This window comes from Neopelma chrysocephalum, unplaced genomic scaffold (genome assembly GCF_003984885.1).
Source record: "Neopelma chrysocephalum unplaced genomic scaffold, ASM398488v2 Primary Assembly neopelma1_22, whole genome shotgun sequence".
Lineage (NCBI taxonomy): Eukaryota > Metazoa > Chordata > Aves > Passeriformes > Pipridae > Neopelma > Neopelma chrysocephalum.
In genome coordinates this window covers 6917005-6934504 of record NW_020897689.1, presented here as the reverse complement: position 1 = coordinate 6934504, position 17500 = coordinate 6917005, and the positions used below count along the sequence as shown (strand labels likewise).

Below are 17500 nucleotides of genomic sequence, written 5' to 3'. Positions count from 1 at the left end.
CTACCAGTAATTATAATTTTAGAATTATTTTGAGGCTGAATAACATCATCTGATGTGTCAGAAGTCTTAAATTATGCAATCTTTATCAAATACAAAGATTTATAAATAAGAAAACAGTGTTTTTATTATGGCTTTTCCAGGATTTTTTTTTCTCAGTAATATATGTACTTCCTTAACTTTCTCCATCTTGTTAGTCGCACAAACATTTTTATTTTGGGGTTTCAAAAATATTACAAAGGTGATGACATCTGAATTGCAGTGAATTGTGTCATTTTTATATTAGCAATTTACACAAGTTAAATAATTCTGTTACCAGCAGGCAATCTTTGACTAGTCTATTTCATGGCACTTATTTATAATTAAACTTATTTTTTGAGCTAAATGTATTGAAATTGCCTTATTCATCTAAAATAAGCTGTATATTTTATATTATAAAAAGAATTGCAAAACTGCAAAAAAGCCCCCTAAAAATAATGTGTCTCAAGAATAAAAGGTGGGTATTTAAAACTTGAATAACAACTGGATTTATTCTTTTCCTACAACTGCCTAGTAAGAATGGCATGCCAGCAGAACAGCTAGCTATGAAAACAGTGCCACACAGCATGCTCAAGACTGTAATATTTTCTCTTTCTCTCTCCGTTCTCCTTCAATAACCTTTCTATAAGACCACAACTTTTTTCAACCTCCCTACAGAAGCTCCTTAAAACAGCAAATGCAACACGGAAAACAGAGCACTGATTTTGCAAGACGAAGGATCGAGTTGTAGTAGCTGGACCATTGCATAAGGAGCTAACTCCTTTGATTTTGACATGTAACTATGGCTTGGGGGCTTTGGACTTCACCATGTGCAGGGGCAATAGACTCCCCTATGCCACAGGGCAAAATCAACTCCCCTTTTTTTTTTTCCAAAGCTCGCTATAAGTCACAGACTCAGTTACATTACTACTGGCCAGATGTAACTTCAGTCACATGAGTAACAGTGCTTGGGGTTGAATGAATCCAGAGCCACAACGACAACAAAAACAACAAAGCCTCTGTAAACTTCAACAGTTTATATCAATATCATAGTAAACATAGTAAAAAGTTGTGCTTTGTTATGCATTTATTGACCCTAGCACAGTGTTTTATAGCTCCACAGTTTTATTATATTAACCGCAAAAGAAAATTTAACCAGAAAACCCCCTTGTTTTTATAGAAACAAGAACTATGTGTTTCATGATTATTATAGGCCCTTTGAAGTAATTAAATTATTCCATCCTGTGGTGGAAGATGATGTGTAATATTAACCTTGTGTGTGCCCAGGCACACACAGACTGCACTTCAAGCTAAATTTCACTAGCAGTTAAATACCACTGCCAAAACACAGTTCAGTACATTTTCACAAGTAAATTTTGTGGCAGAATTTGGTTTGTAATTTCTGTAACAACCTGTTGAGAATAATCTAACATGATGAGGGGAAGAGAAGACAGAATTGTTTCATTTGGTTTTTTTAAATTCAGCTTCCATTTTAACAGTGTCTGTTTACAACAGTTGAGATTCTCTCCCATTTGTCTTTAAAAAGGGACATTTTAAAAGTAACATATGATAAAGGTAAGAAACAGTAGTCAACTGTTAGACATTTTTGACAGCTGGAAATGAAGAGAGGTTACTAATTTGAACCTATCCCTCTAAAACCTGAGAAACAACCTTTCTCTGTTAATACAGTATGTCACTTCTTTACTTCCCGTAATTCTCACAGTTAAGACACTTAAATAATACGTAAATACAGATAGTCCAGGGAGTACTCTATTATAACAAAGCAAAGCGAGTAATAAAGTGGTGCCTTACGAGATTGCATTATTTAGATTTTACCTTTAAGCATAGGCAGTCCTTCAGGTTGTTGGCCCAGCACCTACTGAGCAATCTAAAACAGGCCTCCAGGATCCTTTTCTGAGAGTGTAAAAATTCAGGGGGCTCCAAAAAGTGACTTGTTCAGATAATAAACCAATAATGACAAATTGATTATTATAAATAGGGAAATACAGCAGGAATAAGTTTAATTTGAGCTAGAACATGCAAAAACTACTGGTCTAAATTAGACCAAAAGAAATAATTAGGAACTTAGGAATGAAAATCAATATGTGGGGAAATAACCATTAATATATAAGTCATATGTTTTGTGATTTTTTTTTAAAAGTGCTCTTCAGTTTCAATTGGTTATTATTTTACCATGAGGATTTGCCATTTGCCTTGAAAACTGTTTTCTTATTTTGTTTCTCTTTAATGTTGCCCTCGTAAGATCAAATATTGCACAAAGTCTGTATAAAAGTAATAATAATAAAAAGTTCTTGGTTTTGTCTGTGGAAAAATACAAGTGTTTTTTTTTTTCATGTTTACTTTGTTGCCAAAACATCCATGACCTTATTTTTAAATTAATCCTAGGTTATTGTGCAATGAGGTGCAATTTGTTCATTTATATGAACCTTATGTGGATTGAAAAAAATCAAGATAAATCTTCATGCACAGCATACAATCAGATTACCCCCGGACTATATATTTACGTTGGGTCTGATAGCAATCAATGGTTTAGCTTCATTGCATTTCAAGATGTATTTGCACCCAGTGTCCAGTGATAGTGTCCTCACCCTGGAAATAATTTAGTTGCAAATTGACTGGAAGATGGTGAAAATTGAAAGTTAAAATTAGAAATACTCATAATAAACAGCAGAAAAAAGGTCAGATGATGCCGCACTATGATGAGATTGGAATGGTTGGTAAATGAGGTTTTGTGTTTGTCGTGAGATGTATGTGACATGCCTACCCAATGCTCTTGTAATATCCAGCCTAGCAGAAGAGATTATCTGGCAAATTGACGTTGGAAAGAATTTTCTGATGGACTGGGAAATTAGAATTGCACTCTTTTCTTTGATGTGTGCAAGACTGGGCCGCATTACACAGCTATCTTAGGCATAATATTAAATATAGTATTTAATACTTAATAGTACAACTATCTATAGAAAACAATTATATTCTGGTTTTGATCACAAATGCCAGACTATAAAAATTCACAGTGTAAACATCTAAAGCAATCCCAAATGACTGATCTTTGTATATAATTAATATTAAGTTAGCTCTGAAATCCTATTCTCCACAGTATTTCTTTTAAAGCCTCACTATATTTAGCTTCAGAATTGTAACCAGGCAGGAGTTATCAAAACAGCACAATAATCATATTGCTCAGGCAGTTTAGGAAAGAGAAAGGGTAATTAAACAGCAGCAAATTAATTATTTTGGAAAACAGGATTTTTGAGCAAAAGCTGATTTGTTTTAATGTAATACACAAATTCATACTGAGCTGCTAAAGAAAGAACATTATTGATTAATCTTTAAAGGCAACCTAAGGTTATCTAAACAGCAGAGGAAAGTCAATTTTTAAATGTATTTATAGAGTCTCCATCAAGGATAAAAGTGTATTTTCACCTTTGTGCTTACCAGAATTGTTTTATTCAACTTTATTTTTTCTCAGAATTTAAAAAACAAACAAACAAACAAAAAAGACCCTCAAAGACAATACAGATCTTTGAAGTCAGAGCCTCTTTGTAAACCAGGATATTTTAAAGTTTAAAACATGTTTTTAAAAATTGTGTTTTCAAAACAGGAATAGTCACACCAGAGAAGGAACCAAAAGTGAACACTGTGGTAGGGGCGCAACAGCTTCTTCTGGCAAAAGAAGAGGATGGTGCAGCTAAAAAAGCAAAGCCTCCAGAGGACAATAAATTTTGTCATGAGCAGGTAAAAGGAAATGTAACAATTTAATTGCATTCTTTCAAATAACTCAAGAATGAAACAGAGATGATATGCTGTTAAAATAGCAATATCAGCAAGTTATAAAAAGCGCACTGACTAATAGCCTGCATCTTAATTTGATTTTTTTCAGTTCTATCAATGTCCGTATTGTAACTACAATAGTAGGGACCCAAATCGTATCCAGATGCATGTCCTGTCACAGCATTCAATGCAACCTGTTATCTGCTGCCCCCTCTGCCAAGACGTCCTCAGCAACAAAATGCATCTCCAGCTTCATTTGACCCATCTGCACAGTGTGTCCCCTGACTGTGTGGAGAAACTGCTCATGACAGTAAGTGTTCTAAATGCTGATGCACATGATGCAGAAACATACTTAGGCCTTTGGGCAATGTGTTGTTGTGACATAGTATTCAGGTAGCCTGAGCAGGGGGAGTGGATCAGGTCTATTAGGTTCTCTTGTCAGCTCATCCAGTGACTGATATCTCTCAGCAAAATGACTGAAGGTGGATTTCAAAGATGCAGAAAACCTGTCATTCCTCATTGACATTAACCTTGGAAAAGTCAAACCAGTCCATGTCTCTAAGTGCTTACCTGAAAATTTGGTCTAATAATATCCAGGTCTCAGAAGTCTTGTGACTTCTGTTTGTAAAATAATGGGAATTCCCCATGGAATGTAGTTCCTAAACATAGAATTCCTGTGTACAGCTCGACTGCACATTATATTACATGAAATTCACTGTAAAATAGCAATTCAAACAACCATTCAAAACAATGTCAGTAAAGACACAATCAGGTCTAGTAAATATTTATTACAGCATAAATTCAGTTAGAAAACTGACCTCCTAAGACAAACTGACTCTGGTTGTCTTGCCTTTTTAGAAGGAAGTGCACTTGGAAATCCTAGTGAACCACAGATTTATTTCTGTATCCATAGATGACACCTTCATTTATATGGTTATGGTGGTAGTTCTACCACCTTATTCCCAAGTTAAGTGGAAAAAACATTAGAAAAATTGAAAGAGCTCTTGATGGAAGGTCTAGGGTTCCTTGTGCTTAGAGCTGATGAGTAAATACACACTTGAGGATTCTTTTTTTCTTTTCCTTGGTTTTCTACTAATTATAGCTCTGACAGACCATGTAATTTTGGCCCACTGCAAGGAAAATGCAGTAGAAATTTAACTTTCCCAGACCCTTTTAGGAAACTGGAAAGATGTGGAAAACCTCCCCCTCCATATTGAGCAGCATGAGCTTTCTTCTCAAGTTCTCCATGATTCCCTCTATGCTGATAATGGGACAACTTTAAAATCTTTCCTCATCAGGTGCTAGGGAGGTGTCCAACTGTTTCCGAGAGGGCAAAAAAAAGTCTTGTTTCCCAGAGAAAGAGATTTCAAAATATAATCTGCATAATTTAAATTGTCCTAGATGCTAACACTAATATGCCCTGTCTATAACTGAACCCTTTGACAACAAAATAAATATCATTTATAGCAGAATTTTCTTCTCTGGGACATTTTACAGTTCTATACATAATTTTTTTTAAAAAATCCTTCTCTTCCAAGTAAACTCAAAGTTTAGTTTAGTCCTCTGAGAGGATGCTATTAATGCCATGTTTAAATTACAAATATACTAAACACATTTTTTTTAACTTCTAGATTTTTTTTCCAATAGGTAATTTAGATAGATAGATAGATAGATAGATAGACAGATATAAAATTCTTATGTATCCTAATGAAGGTTTAAAATAATTTAGTAAACTGTTAAAGAGGAACAAATGATGTTTCTACTCATACTTCGTAATGGATGTAGCTTCCATTATTATTATTTTATTATTATTGTTTACAACTCAAAAATCTCTTCTATGAGTATTCTTTTTACCTCTGTATGAAGGAAATACTGTCTTTCTCTTAGAGATGAGGAGCTGCAGCACAGTCTGAACTGATTTACCCAAGGTCCTTTAGACAGAATCTGGCAGAACAGGAATCTAAACCCAGTCCTGCAAAGTCTTCGTAGGAATCCTATATTTCTGATACAAATTCATTTTAAAGATCAAAGCAAAAGGAAAACATGAAGTGTTGAACAACTGTTCATGTCAACTTAGCTAAATTGAATACTATCAGGCTAAGAGTATATCCTGCAAAGATTTCTGTCTATAATTTGAAAGCATAACACAACAGGTAGAGCAGTCTGAGAAGATAAATAATCAGTTGAAGTCAAGAAAGAGAAAAATCTGATTTTAAATGGAAATAAGTTGCTATTTCTATATTGAAATAAAATTTTCTTTCAAAGATCATGGAAAGTCCAGCATTTGAGTAAAAAACAGTACAGGTGAAGCAAAGTGGGAATGCCGTCAGTCAGGAAATGACTGGTGACCATATCTCAACATGATCTCTGTCTTTGGAGGATGTCTGGGGAAAATTCCCCTGATAAATCCGACAACCCTGACATAGGCAGCAAAATCTTCTTTGTGGTGACATTGAGACCAATGAAATATTGAGCATATGTAATTCTATAACATCACCTGATTGTGGATTATTTTGAGTTGATACTCCACCAAGGGACACATGATGCTCTGGATTTGTGGTCTGCCAGAAACCATTATCAAGGACTGAATCAGGATCTTGATTTAGTACTGACAGTCCTTCATCCAGATATGGTGGATCTTTTGAATTATAATTTCATACTGTTACTGTTTCATAATTTCACTATGTTTCATACTGTATTAAAGAGTGTGACTTTTTCTGTAGTAATACCATATTCTTGGTTTTCAAAGGTTCCTGTACCAGATGTCATGATGCCCAATAGTATGCTATTGCCAGCAGCTGCTTCAGAGAAATCTGAACGTGACACACCTGCAACCATTACAGCTGAGGGATCTGGGAAATATCCAGGTAAGCAAGAAAAAGCCCAGACATGTAAGAGCTAGGTATGGGCAATTTGGAAGTAAACTACTTGTTTCTTAGTAAAGGGAATCTTTTTTTGGCTTGCTTATAGCCATGGAGACAAAAAGATAAATGTAACAAGGGGTCTGAATTTGGCTGACTGCATCTGTGCAGGGCTACTAAAATGCACATGTATGCCAGACTCTTTGCATTTGGTGGAGCTAAAATTAAACATCAGGGCCTAGCCACTTTGAAGATAAAATCCTCCTTGTTTAACCAGCAAATGAGACCTAGTCCTAAAAGAGAGTGTCACATTCACCATCAATGGGGAATGTTAGGCAAGTGATTTTGTCTGGATTTCCATTTCTGTAAGTTTCTGATCCTGAACACTTACGTATTCTACACTGGCAAACTTTACTACCTGTCATGCTACCTGCATGCTCCTCCCTCTTTTCTCAGACCACTTTCCTCCTCCTTTCTAATTATCTGTTCCCTCTCTTGTTCCCATTTTTACTCCTTCTCTCTTTCCTACTGTTTATTTGCTTTTCTTGTTTGGTGTTCCCATTGTACCAGTAAACTCCTACCTTCTGACAAATAGAAGCCCTATGCCACTCCTAGGCCAGCTGCCAGTGCCAGTCTGATCATTTTTTGTGGGTTTTATTACTTTTTTTTAAATCCTGTTAGTCCTGTCTGCTTTATTTTCTGGGGCAAGATTGGGTTGTTATATTTTGCTAAACCAACACATGGCATATGAGGTGCCTCTCTTGATTCCTGATGAAAAAAGAAATTAAAATGAATACTATGTGCTCTTCTCTTCTACTTGTGTAAAAGACACTTCACTTTCTTTAACTAGGTGAAAATCCTGTGGATGAGAAGAATACCCCCGGGATCGATGAATCAAAAACTGGAATGGAAATTAAGACTGAGGAACAGAAGCCACCTAAGGAATCTACTGAAACACCAGACTGGAATAAGAGCAGCAGTAAAGATATAAAGACCACTGACTCTATGACGGATCAGCTAAACGAACAGCAGAAGAAGCAACAGCTGTCTGTCTCTGACCGCCATGTCTATAAGTACCGCTGTAACCATTGTAGCTTGGCTTTTAAGACTATGCAGAAGCTTCAGATACATTCCCAGTATCACGCTATTCGGGCAGCTACCATGTGTAGCCTTTGCCAACGTAGCTTCCGTACATTCCAGGCTTTAAAAAAACACTTGGAAGCAGGCCACCCTGAACTCAATGAAGCTGAACTTCAGCAGCTGTGTGCATCTTTACCTGTCAATGGTGAACTCTGGGCAGAAAGTGAAAGTATGGCACAAGATGATCATGCACTAGAACAGGAAATAGAAAGAGATTATGAGATGGACCAGGAAGGTAAAGCAAGTCCTGTAGGAAGTGATAGTAGCTCTATTCCAGATGATATGGGCTCAGAACCAAAGCGGACCTTACCTTTTAGAAAAGGGCCAAATTTTACTATGGAAAAATTTCTAGATCCATCTCGCCCATATAAGTGTACAGTGTGTAAAGAGTCTTTCACCCAAAAGAACATTCTCTTGGTCCACTATAACTCAGTGTCCCATCTACATAAACTCAAAAAGGTTTTGCAGGAAGCATCAAGTCCTGTCCCTCAAGAAACCAACAGCAACACTGATAACAAACCTTATAAATGCAGCATTTGTAATGTTGCATATAGCCAAAGTTCTACATTGGAAATCCATATGAGATCTGTGCTTCATCAAACAAAGGCAAGGGCTGCAAAATTAGAACCAAGTGGTAATATAAGTAGTGGAAATAGTGTAGCAGGGAATGTTAATAGCCCCAGCCAAGGAATGCTAGAACCTATGAGCTTACCAGCAGTTAACAGCAAAGAAACACATTTAGATGCCAAAGAATTAAATAAAAAGCAAGCTTCTGAATTAATTTCTGCTCAGCCTACACATCACCCACCCCAGTCACCAGCACAACTTCAAATGCAACTACAGCATGAACTGCAACAACAAGCTGCATTCTTTCAACCACAGTTTCTAAATCCAGCTTTTTTGCCTCATTTTCCAATGACACCAGAAGCACTGCTGCAATTTCAACAGCCTCAATTCCTTTTCCCGTTCTATATACCTGGGACAGAATTTAGCTTAAGCCCAGATCTGGGTTTGCCTGGTTCTGCCACATTTGGTATGCCTGGAATGGCTGGTATGACAGGATCACTGCTAGAAGATTTGAAGCAGCAAATACAAACTCAGCACCATGTTGGCCAAACCCAACTACAGATACTGCAGCAACAAGCACAACAGTATCAATCCACCCAGCCCCAACTTCAGTCTCAAAAGCAGCAGCAGCAAAGCAGCAAGCTGATGAAAGCAGAGCAAAATAACTTAGTAAGTACAGACTGCCAGCTGATAAAGGATATGCCATCATTTAAGGAGTCAGAAGAAGTTTCTGAAAAACAAGAGAAGCCAAAGCAAGAATTTACTAATGAGAATGAAGGACTAAAAGAAAACAAAGATATGAAGAAGCCAAAATCCTCAGAAACAGCCATCCCTCCACCCAGAATAGCTTCTGGAGCAAGGGGGAATGCAGCCAAGGCTTTATTGGAGAACTTTGGGTTTGAGTTAGTTATCCAATACAATGAGAACAGACAAAAAGTGCAGAAAAAAGGCAAGACTGGTGATGGTGAAAACACGGACAAACTGGAATGTGGAACCTGCAGTAAGCTCTTTTCCAACATTCTTATTCTGAAAAGTCATCAAGAACATGTGCATGGACATTTTTTTCCATATGGAGCATTAGAAAAGTTTGCCCGACAGTACAGGGAGGCGTATGACAAGCTTTATCCAATTTCTCCATCTTCTCCAGAGACACCACCACCTCCGCCACCACCTCCACCACCACCACCTCCTCCTCCTCCTCCAACTCCTTCTCAGCCTTCCTCAGCTGTGGCTGGAAAAATTCAAAACACAACTCCGACACCTTTGCAAGCTCCACCACCTACACCTCCACCACCGCCTCCTCCACCACCACCACCTCCTCCTCCACCACCACCACCATCAGCCCCACCTCAAGTCCAGCTTCCCGTTTCACTTGATCTCCCACTTTTCCCTCCAATTATGATGCAGCCAGTGCAACATCCTGCATTGCCTCCTCAGCTTGCCCTCCAGCTGCCACCAATGGATACTTTATCTGCAGATCTTACCCAGCTTTGTCAGCAGCAGCTGGGATTAGACCCCAATTTTCTGCGGCACTCTCAGTTCAAGCGTCCACGTACAAGAATCACAGATGACCAGTTAAAAATCTTGCGGGCTTATTTTGATATTAACAATTCTCCAAGTGAAGAGCAAATCCAAGAAATGGCTGAGAAATCTGGTCTTTCACAGAAAGTTATCAAGCACTGGTTTCGTAATACACTGTTTAAAGAACGACAAAGAAATAAAGATTCTCCATATAACTTTAGTAACCCTCCTATAACAGTATTGGAAGATATCAGAATAGATCCTCAGCCTTCAACTGTAGAACCCTACAAGTCTGATGCATCTTTCAGCAAGAGATCATCCAGGACTCGGTTTACTGACTACCAGCTTCGTGTCCTCCAAGACTTCTTTGACACAAATGCTTATCCAAAAGATGATGAAATTGAACAACTTTCAACTGTACTTAACCTACCTACCCGAGTTATTGTCGTATGGTTCCAAAACGCAAGACAGAAAGCTCGCAAGAGTTATGAAAATCAAGCTGAAACTAAAGATAACGAGAAAAGGGAACTGACAAATGAGCGTTACATTCGAACCAGTAACATGCAGTATCAGTGCAAAAAGTGCAGTGTGGTTTTTCCCAGGATCTTCGATTTGATTACACACCAGAAAAAGCAGTGTTATAAAGACGAAGATGATGATGCTCAAGATGAAAGCCAAACTGAAGACTCTATGGATGCTTCTGATCAAACAGTGTATAAGAATTGTACAGTTTCTGGCCAAAATGACTTATCAAAAAGCCTAACAGTCACCGCAGCAGGCTCTGGCTCTGGTTCTAGTACTCCTTTGATTCCATCACCCAAACCAGAACCTGAGAAGGCTTCTCCTAAACCAGAGTCCACAGAAAAACCAAAACAAAATGAAACCATCTCTAAGCAAACAGATGTAACTTCCCAAAGCGCCAAACCAGTACAGTCTACTCCAGCAACCTCTTCTGACCCTCAGCCCTCAGCTTCTCAACCACAGCAGCAAAAGCAATCACAAATAGTAGGGAGACCTCCTTCTGCATCACAAACCACACCTGTTCCTTCCAGTCCTTTACCAATTTCAATGACTTCTCTACAGAACAGTCTACCTCCTCAGTTATTACAGTACCAATGTGATCAGTGTACAGTTGCCTTTCCAACTCTAGAACTTTGGCAAGAGCACCAGCACATGCATTTCCTAGCAGCCCAAAACCAATTTCTTCACTCACAGTTTTTAGAAAGGCCAATGGATATGCCCTATATGATATTTGACCCGAATAATCCTTTGATGACTGGACAGTTGCTTAATAGTTCTCTTGCTCAGATGCCACCACAAACTGGCTCGTCACATACGACACACCCCGCTACAGTTTCTGGTTCCCTGAAAAGAAAACTAGATGATAAAGAAGACAATAACTGTAGTGAGAAAGAGGGAGGAAACAGTGGAGAAGATCAACATCGTGATAAGCGCTTAAGAACTACAATTACTCCAGAGCAGCTGGAAATACTGTATGAAAAGTACCTCCTGGATTCCAACCCCACCAGAAAGATGCTAGATCACATTGCACGTGAAGTGGGACTGAAAAAGAGAGTTGTACAAGTCTGGTTTCAGAACACAAGAGCCCGAGAAAGAAAGGGACAATTCCGTGCAGTTGGTCCAGCCCAGTCCCATAAAAGATGTCCTTTTTGTCGAGCTCTGTTTAAAGCAAAATCAGCTTTAGAAAGTCACATTCGCTCTCGACATTGGAATGAAGGGAAACAGGCCGGTTATAGTTTGCCTCCAAGTCCTTTGATATCAACTGAAGATGGAGGAGAAAGTCCACAAAAATACATATTTTTTGATTACCCATCACTGTCATTAGCAAAAACTGAATTATCAAGTGAAAATGAATTAGCCTCCACTGTATCAACCCCTGTTAGCAAAACTGCAGAAATGTCACCTAAGAATCTTTTAAGTCCTTCTTCTTTTAAAGCAGAGTCTAGTGAGGATATAGAAAATTTGAATGCTCCTCCTGTTGACTCTGGATATGATCAAAACAAGACTGACTTTGATGAGACTTCATCAATTAATACAGCAATTAGTGATGCCACAACAGGGGATGAGGGGAACAATGAAATGGAAAGCACAACTGGCAGTTCAGGGGATGCAAAGCCCACATCACCCCCCAAAGAACCAAAACCACTTGTGAATGACACACTACCAAAAGCAGCAACTACACCTACAAATGACAATACTGATGATAAATTTCTCTTTTCCCTAACAAGCCCTTCAATACACTTCAGTGAAAAAGATGGTGACCATGACCAAAGTTACTACATTACCGATGACCCTGATGATAATGCCGATCGCAGTGAAACTTCAAGCATAGCTGATCCAAGCTCTCCTAACCCGTTTGGAGCTAGCAATCCCTTTAAATCCAAAAACAGTGATCGGCCAGGCCACAAACGTTTCCGAACACAAATGAGTAACCTTCAGCTTAAAGTTCTCAAGGCTTGCTTTAGTGACTACCGGACTCCAACAATGCAGGAGTGCGAAATGCTAGGGAATGAGATTGGGCTGCCCAAACGTGTGGTCCAGGTCTGGTTTCAGAATGCCCGGGCTAAAGAAAAGAAATTTAAAATTAACATAGGGAAACCATTCATGATAAATCAGACTGGACCTGATGGGACAAAGCCAGAATGTTCTCTATGCGGTGTGAAATACTCTGCACGTTTGTCCATAAGAGATCATATCTTTTCCAAACAACATATTACAAAAGTGAGAGAAACTGTGGGAAGTCAGCTAGATCGGGAGAAAGATTATTTAGCTCCTACAACAGTTAGACAGCTGATGGCACAGCAAGAATTGGATCGCATAAAGAAGGCTACTGATGTGCTAGGATTAACAGTACAGCAGCCAGGCATGATGGACAGCAGTTCTCTTCATGGTATCAGTTTGCCAGCAGCTTATCCAGGACTCCCTGGCCTTCCTCCTGTTCTTCTGCCTGGAATGAATGGTCCATCCTCCTTACCTGGATTTCCACAAAGTTCAAACAGTAAGTCTATAAGGGGATGATTTTCTCAATTTATTAATTTGATCATCTTGCATAGTCACCATCCCCTTCTAAGACACAACATGTTATGCATTCATGTCATGCTTGTTAAACTGGTGTGATTAGCTAAAAAGTACTGCTATGAGGTGTACTCAGCACATAATTGTTGCTGTAGACTGGATGATATCTCTGATTCCTCAAAGAAAAAGAAATTAATTGACAACAATGTTTTTAGCCCATTCTAGGTTTTTGTTCAAAAGCAATATAACTATAGCATTGTTATGCTTTTTTGTTTGTTTGATGCTCCTTTAGTAAAAACTTGGATTAGAATTTTGTATGTACATTTTTAATATGCAAATATTTAAAGTATCATCTGATGAAGCACAAAATAGATTCTCACGTTATCAGTTCATTGGGTGTTTGGTCCACCCCTTAGAGCAGTCCAACCTGTCGTTTAATCCAGAATAAATATTTAAAATAAAATGCTGCCCAGGACCCTTTATTATATTTCTGAAAAATTACCTGCTAAGATAAAAAGGGGTTTGTTGAAGGTGATTTGTGATGTCAGTTTCATTGTAATCCAAATTCCAGGAGTTTATAAAAGTCATCGCAGACATGTAGTGCTTCGTTGGGCTTGCACTTTTAACTGAACATGTAACTCTTGTTTCACTGACTGTTTTGGCTCTCGTTTAACTCTGGGTTTTGCTCATATTGGAAAGCACTTCCTCTTGCAATAGGTTTCACTGATGTTAAGAAATCAATTTTTCTGCAGCATGATTTGTTTAGTCCTCAAAGAATGAACATAATTTATTTCTTGTATTGGGCTCCAATTTTGCAGATTGTGGCTGCAGCCTTGCAGATTGAAGCTCTCCCATTCATCTTCTAACTTTGCACATTCATATCAAATATGTGCACAGCAGAGTTAGGAGACTGGTTAAGACCCTTCACCTCATTTTATCCAATAATCCCACTTGCTGTTGATCTCTAAACTTTGCTTTAGAAAGCAACACACTTTGGCAAGTAAAGTAGAGGCTTAATCACCAGTGTTATTAGACATACCAAGACTGTAGCAATGTCTTCTCTGCTACCCAGGTTTTCTTTGATTGATGATGATCATGTTATTGTTTCCCTAAGTGGTGGTCAAAGCATCTTGTTTTTCTCTTCATTGGATCAGAAAGGCTTTCCTTCCACAATGTAGTCTCTGGCTGAGTGCCTTCTGGCTTTTGTCAAACAGTTATTGGCACAGAGAGTGCATATAAAGGAAATATAAAGTTGCTGTATTTCCTTCTTAATGGCATATAGTGTCCTGGGCCAAAAAATGGCTGGTTGTTGTTCATTAAAATTATAGATATGCTTTCTCTATATAACTTTCCTAAATAAGTTTTGGTTAGATTGACTTTCAGGTAAAATGGGCTCCAGAAAACTCAGTTTTGCCTATACTGCTAAAAGAAATTTACTTGGGAATATATTTTTTTAGTTTCAAAAACAGGAAGTCCCCATACAAAGTGAGCCTGGGGATGGTAATGAATCCATGATAGCTTCTTAGCTGTGCTGAGGGTTTTAAGAGAAGGCTAGTTGGCCCAGGCCAAAAAGTGGCAGTGACTATTCTTACTGTTTTACTTCAGAGTACGTTTAGTTTCAGTATCTGGGAAATATTCCCGAATACTCTTTAACTCACTAGTACCAATGTAGCCTCAAGAGTCTGTAGATGTCCTGTTAATAACACAAAAGGCATTATTGCTGGCCAACTGGTCCATAATAATTCCATTTTAAGATTTTCTAATTTTCACGAAATATTTTTTCTTTGAGATAAATTTAAATCATTAGTATCATAGCATGCACAGTGCACTGCCAATTGAGATGGATTTTTACCCTCTTTCATCTTGCATCTTCTTAAGGTTAATTAGCCCATTGTGGGCAAAGCCCGCTGTGTAAACTAGCTACTAGGATCTCGTTGTTAACTTCTTCTGCCATATGCTAAATAGCCCCTACATCCCCCTTTTGTTGCCTGGCAAACACTTGCATGCATAAATCTCCATTCCCTAATGATACATAATGGAGCAGTCATAGTGAGTGGAAAAAAAAAAAGAGATTATTTTAATCATTCATCATAGAAAAACAGTAATGTGCTTAGATGTGCTCCGGTATATGCTCAACACTAGTATTTTCTGCACCTAATTAACCCATTTCTATTTTCTTCTCTACCCTGCTATGTCTGATAGTTCATGTTTATGTTTGATGCTAAGAATCATTTAAGAAGTATCTTTTTGGAAGCAGGCTTTCAAGCAAGCGTTTCTTTGGCTACAGTTCTTCTAGCAGCATGTATATTTCCAGCCAGCAGAACAATTGCTTTGCATCATTCTTTGCATGAAGGATTTGCTGAAGCTAACTCCCTGATGACTCACTATCCTATAGTTCAAGTTTACTTCTTGTGAGTTACACTGCAAGTGTGTCATTTCTTCTCTATGGGACCCAAACCTACTTCAGAAGCAGCCTTATTGGGATCCTTTATATTGAAATATTTATCTGTTTTCACTGATGCTTGAAGGGTTGGTAACTGTATTTCCTGTGGCAAAGCCCATCTATTCTGTCCTACGTTTGTTTAAGGGACAATGTTAATATTAGTAAGATCCTTATTTTGAAAGAATGTGTTTGCTAAGACAGGGAACTAATGAAACTTAATTGTAAACCTCATATTTAAAATTCTCTTTTGTGAGTCTCTTTACTCATGCTAGACAGAGAAATTATCCTGACTAGTTTCACTGGTTAATACAAGTTTATGAGAGATTTCACTTTCATGTTTATGCATCTAGTATTTTTTATGGGTTTCCAAAATATAGGAAATCCAGCTAAATTTTGCAAAATACTATGCTTTTAAAAAATGCAATATTTACTTTTACAAAAGGTTTGATGTGGAACACTTGAATATAATATTAATTTACAAAAGATGGAATTATTGAAACTACAGTTAATTGTATCTTCTTTATATAGTCCTTAAAATGGACTATTATTTATGAATATTATTAGATTTTGCAAAATAGGATCGCTTCATTTCAGAGTAACTTTAAATTCGGTTTTTTTGTTCTAAAACAAGGGGATTTTAATGCCAGAAACATTGTGTGGTTCTGAGATTATATGTCATAATTCTCTAACCTGCGGGATACGTTCCTCTAGATAATGTAATTTTACCATCTTGTGGGCATCGAATGCTGAGCAAGGTCTCAAAATTACTGCTGTGTTTGCTCAGCATAATGCCTAATAAGGAGTTATTTGGTGGAATTCTGATTCATACAGAATTTTAGTTCCAGCTCATCTTTATTCTTCAAGCTCCTTCTTATTTTCTAAGTGACTGTAGATAGAAGAGTTTACCTGCTGTTTTCAACTGTTCTTAAAAATTCACATTCTCTTTTCTTCTAAGCTTTGTGTTCTTGCCTCTGATCCCTTGCAGAAAGCTAGTGCTTCATCTTGCTTCTAGCTATTAATACTGGTTCTATGAACCTTTTAATGTCATCATCATTACCATAGGTTCTTTGCACATCACTTAAGCCTGGGCTGCCTTGAAGATTCACAACAGCTTTTTCCAAGAATGCACACATCACTGAGTAATATGTACTTAGTGGGTTTTGAAATCTTATCAAGAGAGAAATTTGATTCAGCAGCAATTACTTTCCATATTATTAGGGCACTGAATTCTGTTTTCTGTTTGCTTTTGGCCCACTAGTAGTAGCTTCATTTTTATATTTTTAGCCCTCCATTTCCTCCAAGTGAAAGAGGAGTCTCTCCTCTTCAATAGTCACTTAAAAGAGTTAGCAGGATTAGAATGTTTGTTCATGATGTGAATTTTCTATTCCATATCTCTCATGTCTGGAAATGGAATATGAGTTTCATCAGATTTTCTTCATTTAGTTTTGGAAACCCTCAGTTCCACATTTAACTTCCAATAAAGCACATGGATTTCACTGTTCCACTGCAAGCTGTCTGGATATTTAACTGAATTTTGTGTATTTTAACTAAATTCCAAAGAATATCTGGAAAATAGATCTTGGCTTCTCTGGGCATCACCAGTGTGAGTAGACTGAAGACAACACAATGTACAGGGGTTGAAGAGGTTAAGAATAAAAAGAAATCAGAAAAATCCTAAGTAGGTGGCAAGCCAAAATAACCATGAAAGAGCTGGGGCAGCAGTTCATACTAACTGCATCATTCACGTATTTTCCATCTACACTATTTATCATTTAATATATTTTCAACAGGCTCCACACACAATTGCCTCTTACTTCCTGTTGAAAGTACAGGGGCAAGTAATAGTATCTTCAGTGTTATTGTGCAGTAACTCTGGCAATTACCCACTTTTTAATTATAACTCTTGTGACTTGTTTCACTGTACTATCTAATTCGTGCCTACAATGCATTTTAACTCCTTAGTGTTCCCCTACCATTAAACAGGAGTAATGACACGGTGACAAACATTAAATGGCTTCTTTGTTAAATCTGATAATTGTTCCCTTTGAATCCTAATTGCTTTATTGTTAAGTAATACTAAGCACCTGGATATTGATGATTTAAACATTATTCTTGTTCACTCCAT

General features: G+C 37.6%; 1 protein-coding gene across 7 annotated transcripts in view; it reads left to right on the top strand.

The window, feature by feature from the left end:
- ZFHX4 (zinc finger homeobox 4) overlaps window positions 1-17500 on the top strand; it is a 150508-nt gene that overhangs the window by 127539 nt on the left and 5469 nt on the right. For all 7 annotated transcript variants that reach the window (XM_027690621.1, XM_027690703.1, XM_027691118.1 and 4 more), the window contains 4 exons: window positions 3638-3771; window positions 3917-4117; window positions 6557-6674; window positions 7519-12915. In XM_027690621.1, the coding sequence (XP_027546422.1) occupies window positions 3638-3771; window positions 3917-4117; window positions 6557-6674; window positions 7519-12915 (5850 nt within the window). The remainder of the gene's footprint in view (window positions 1-3637; window positions 3772-3916; window positions 4118-6556; window positions 6675-7518; window positions 12916-17500) is intronic.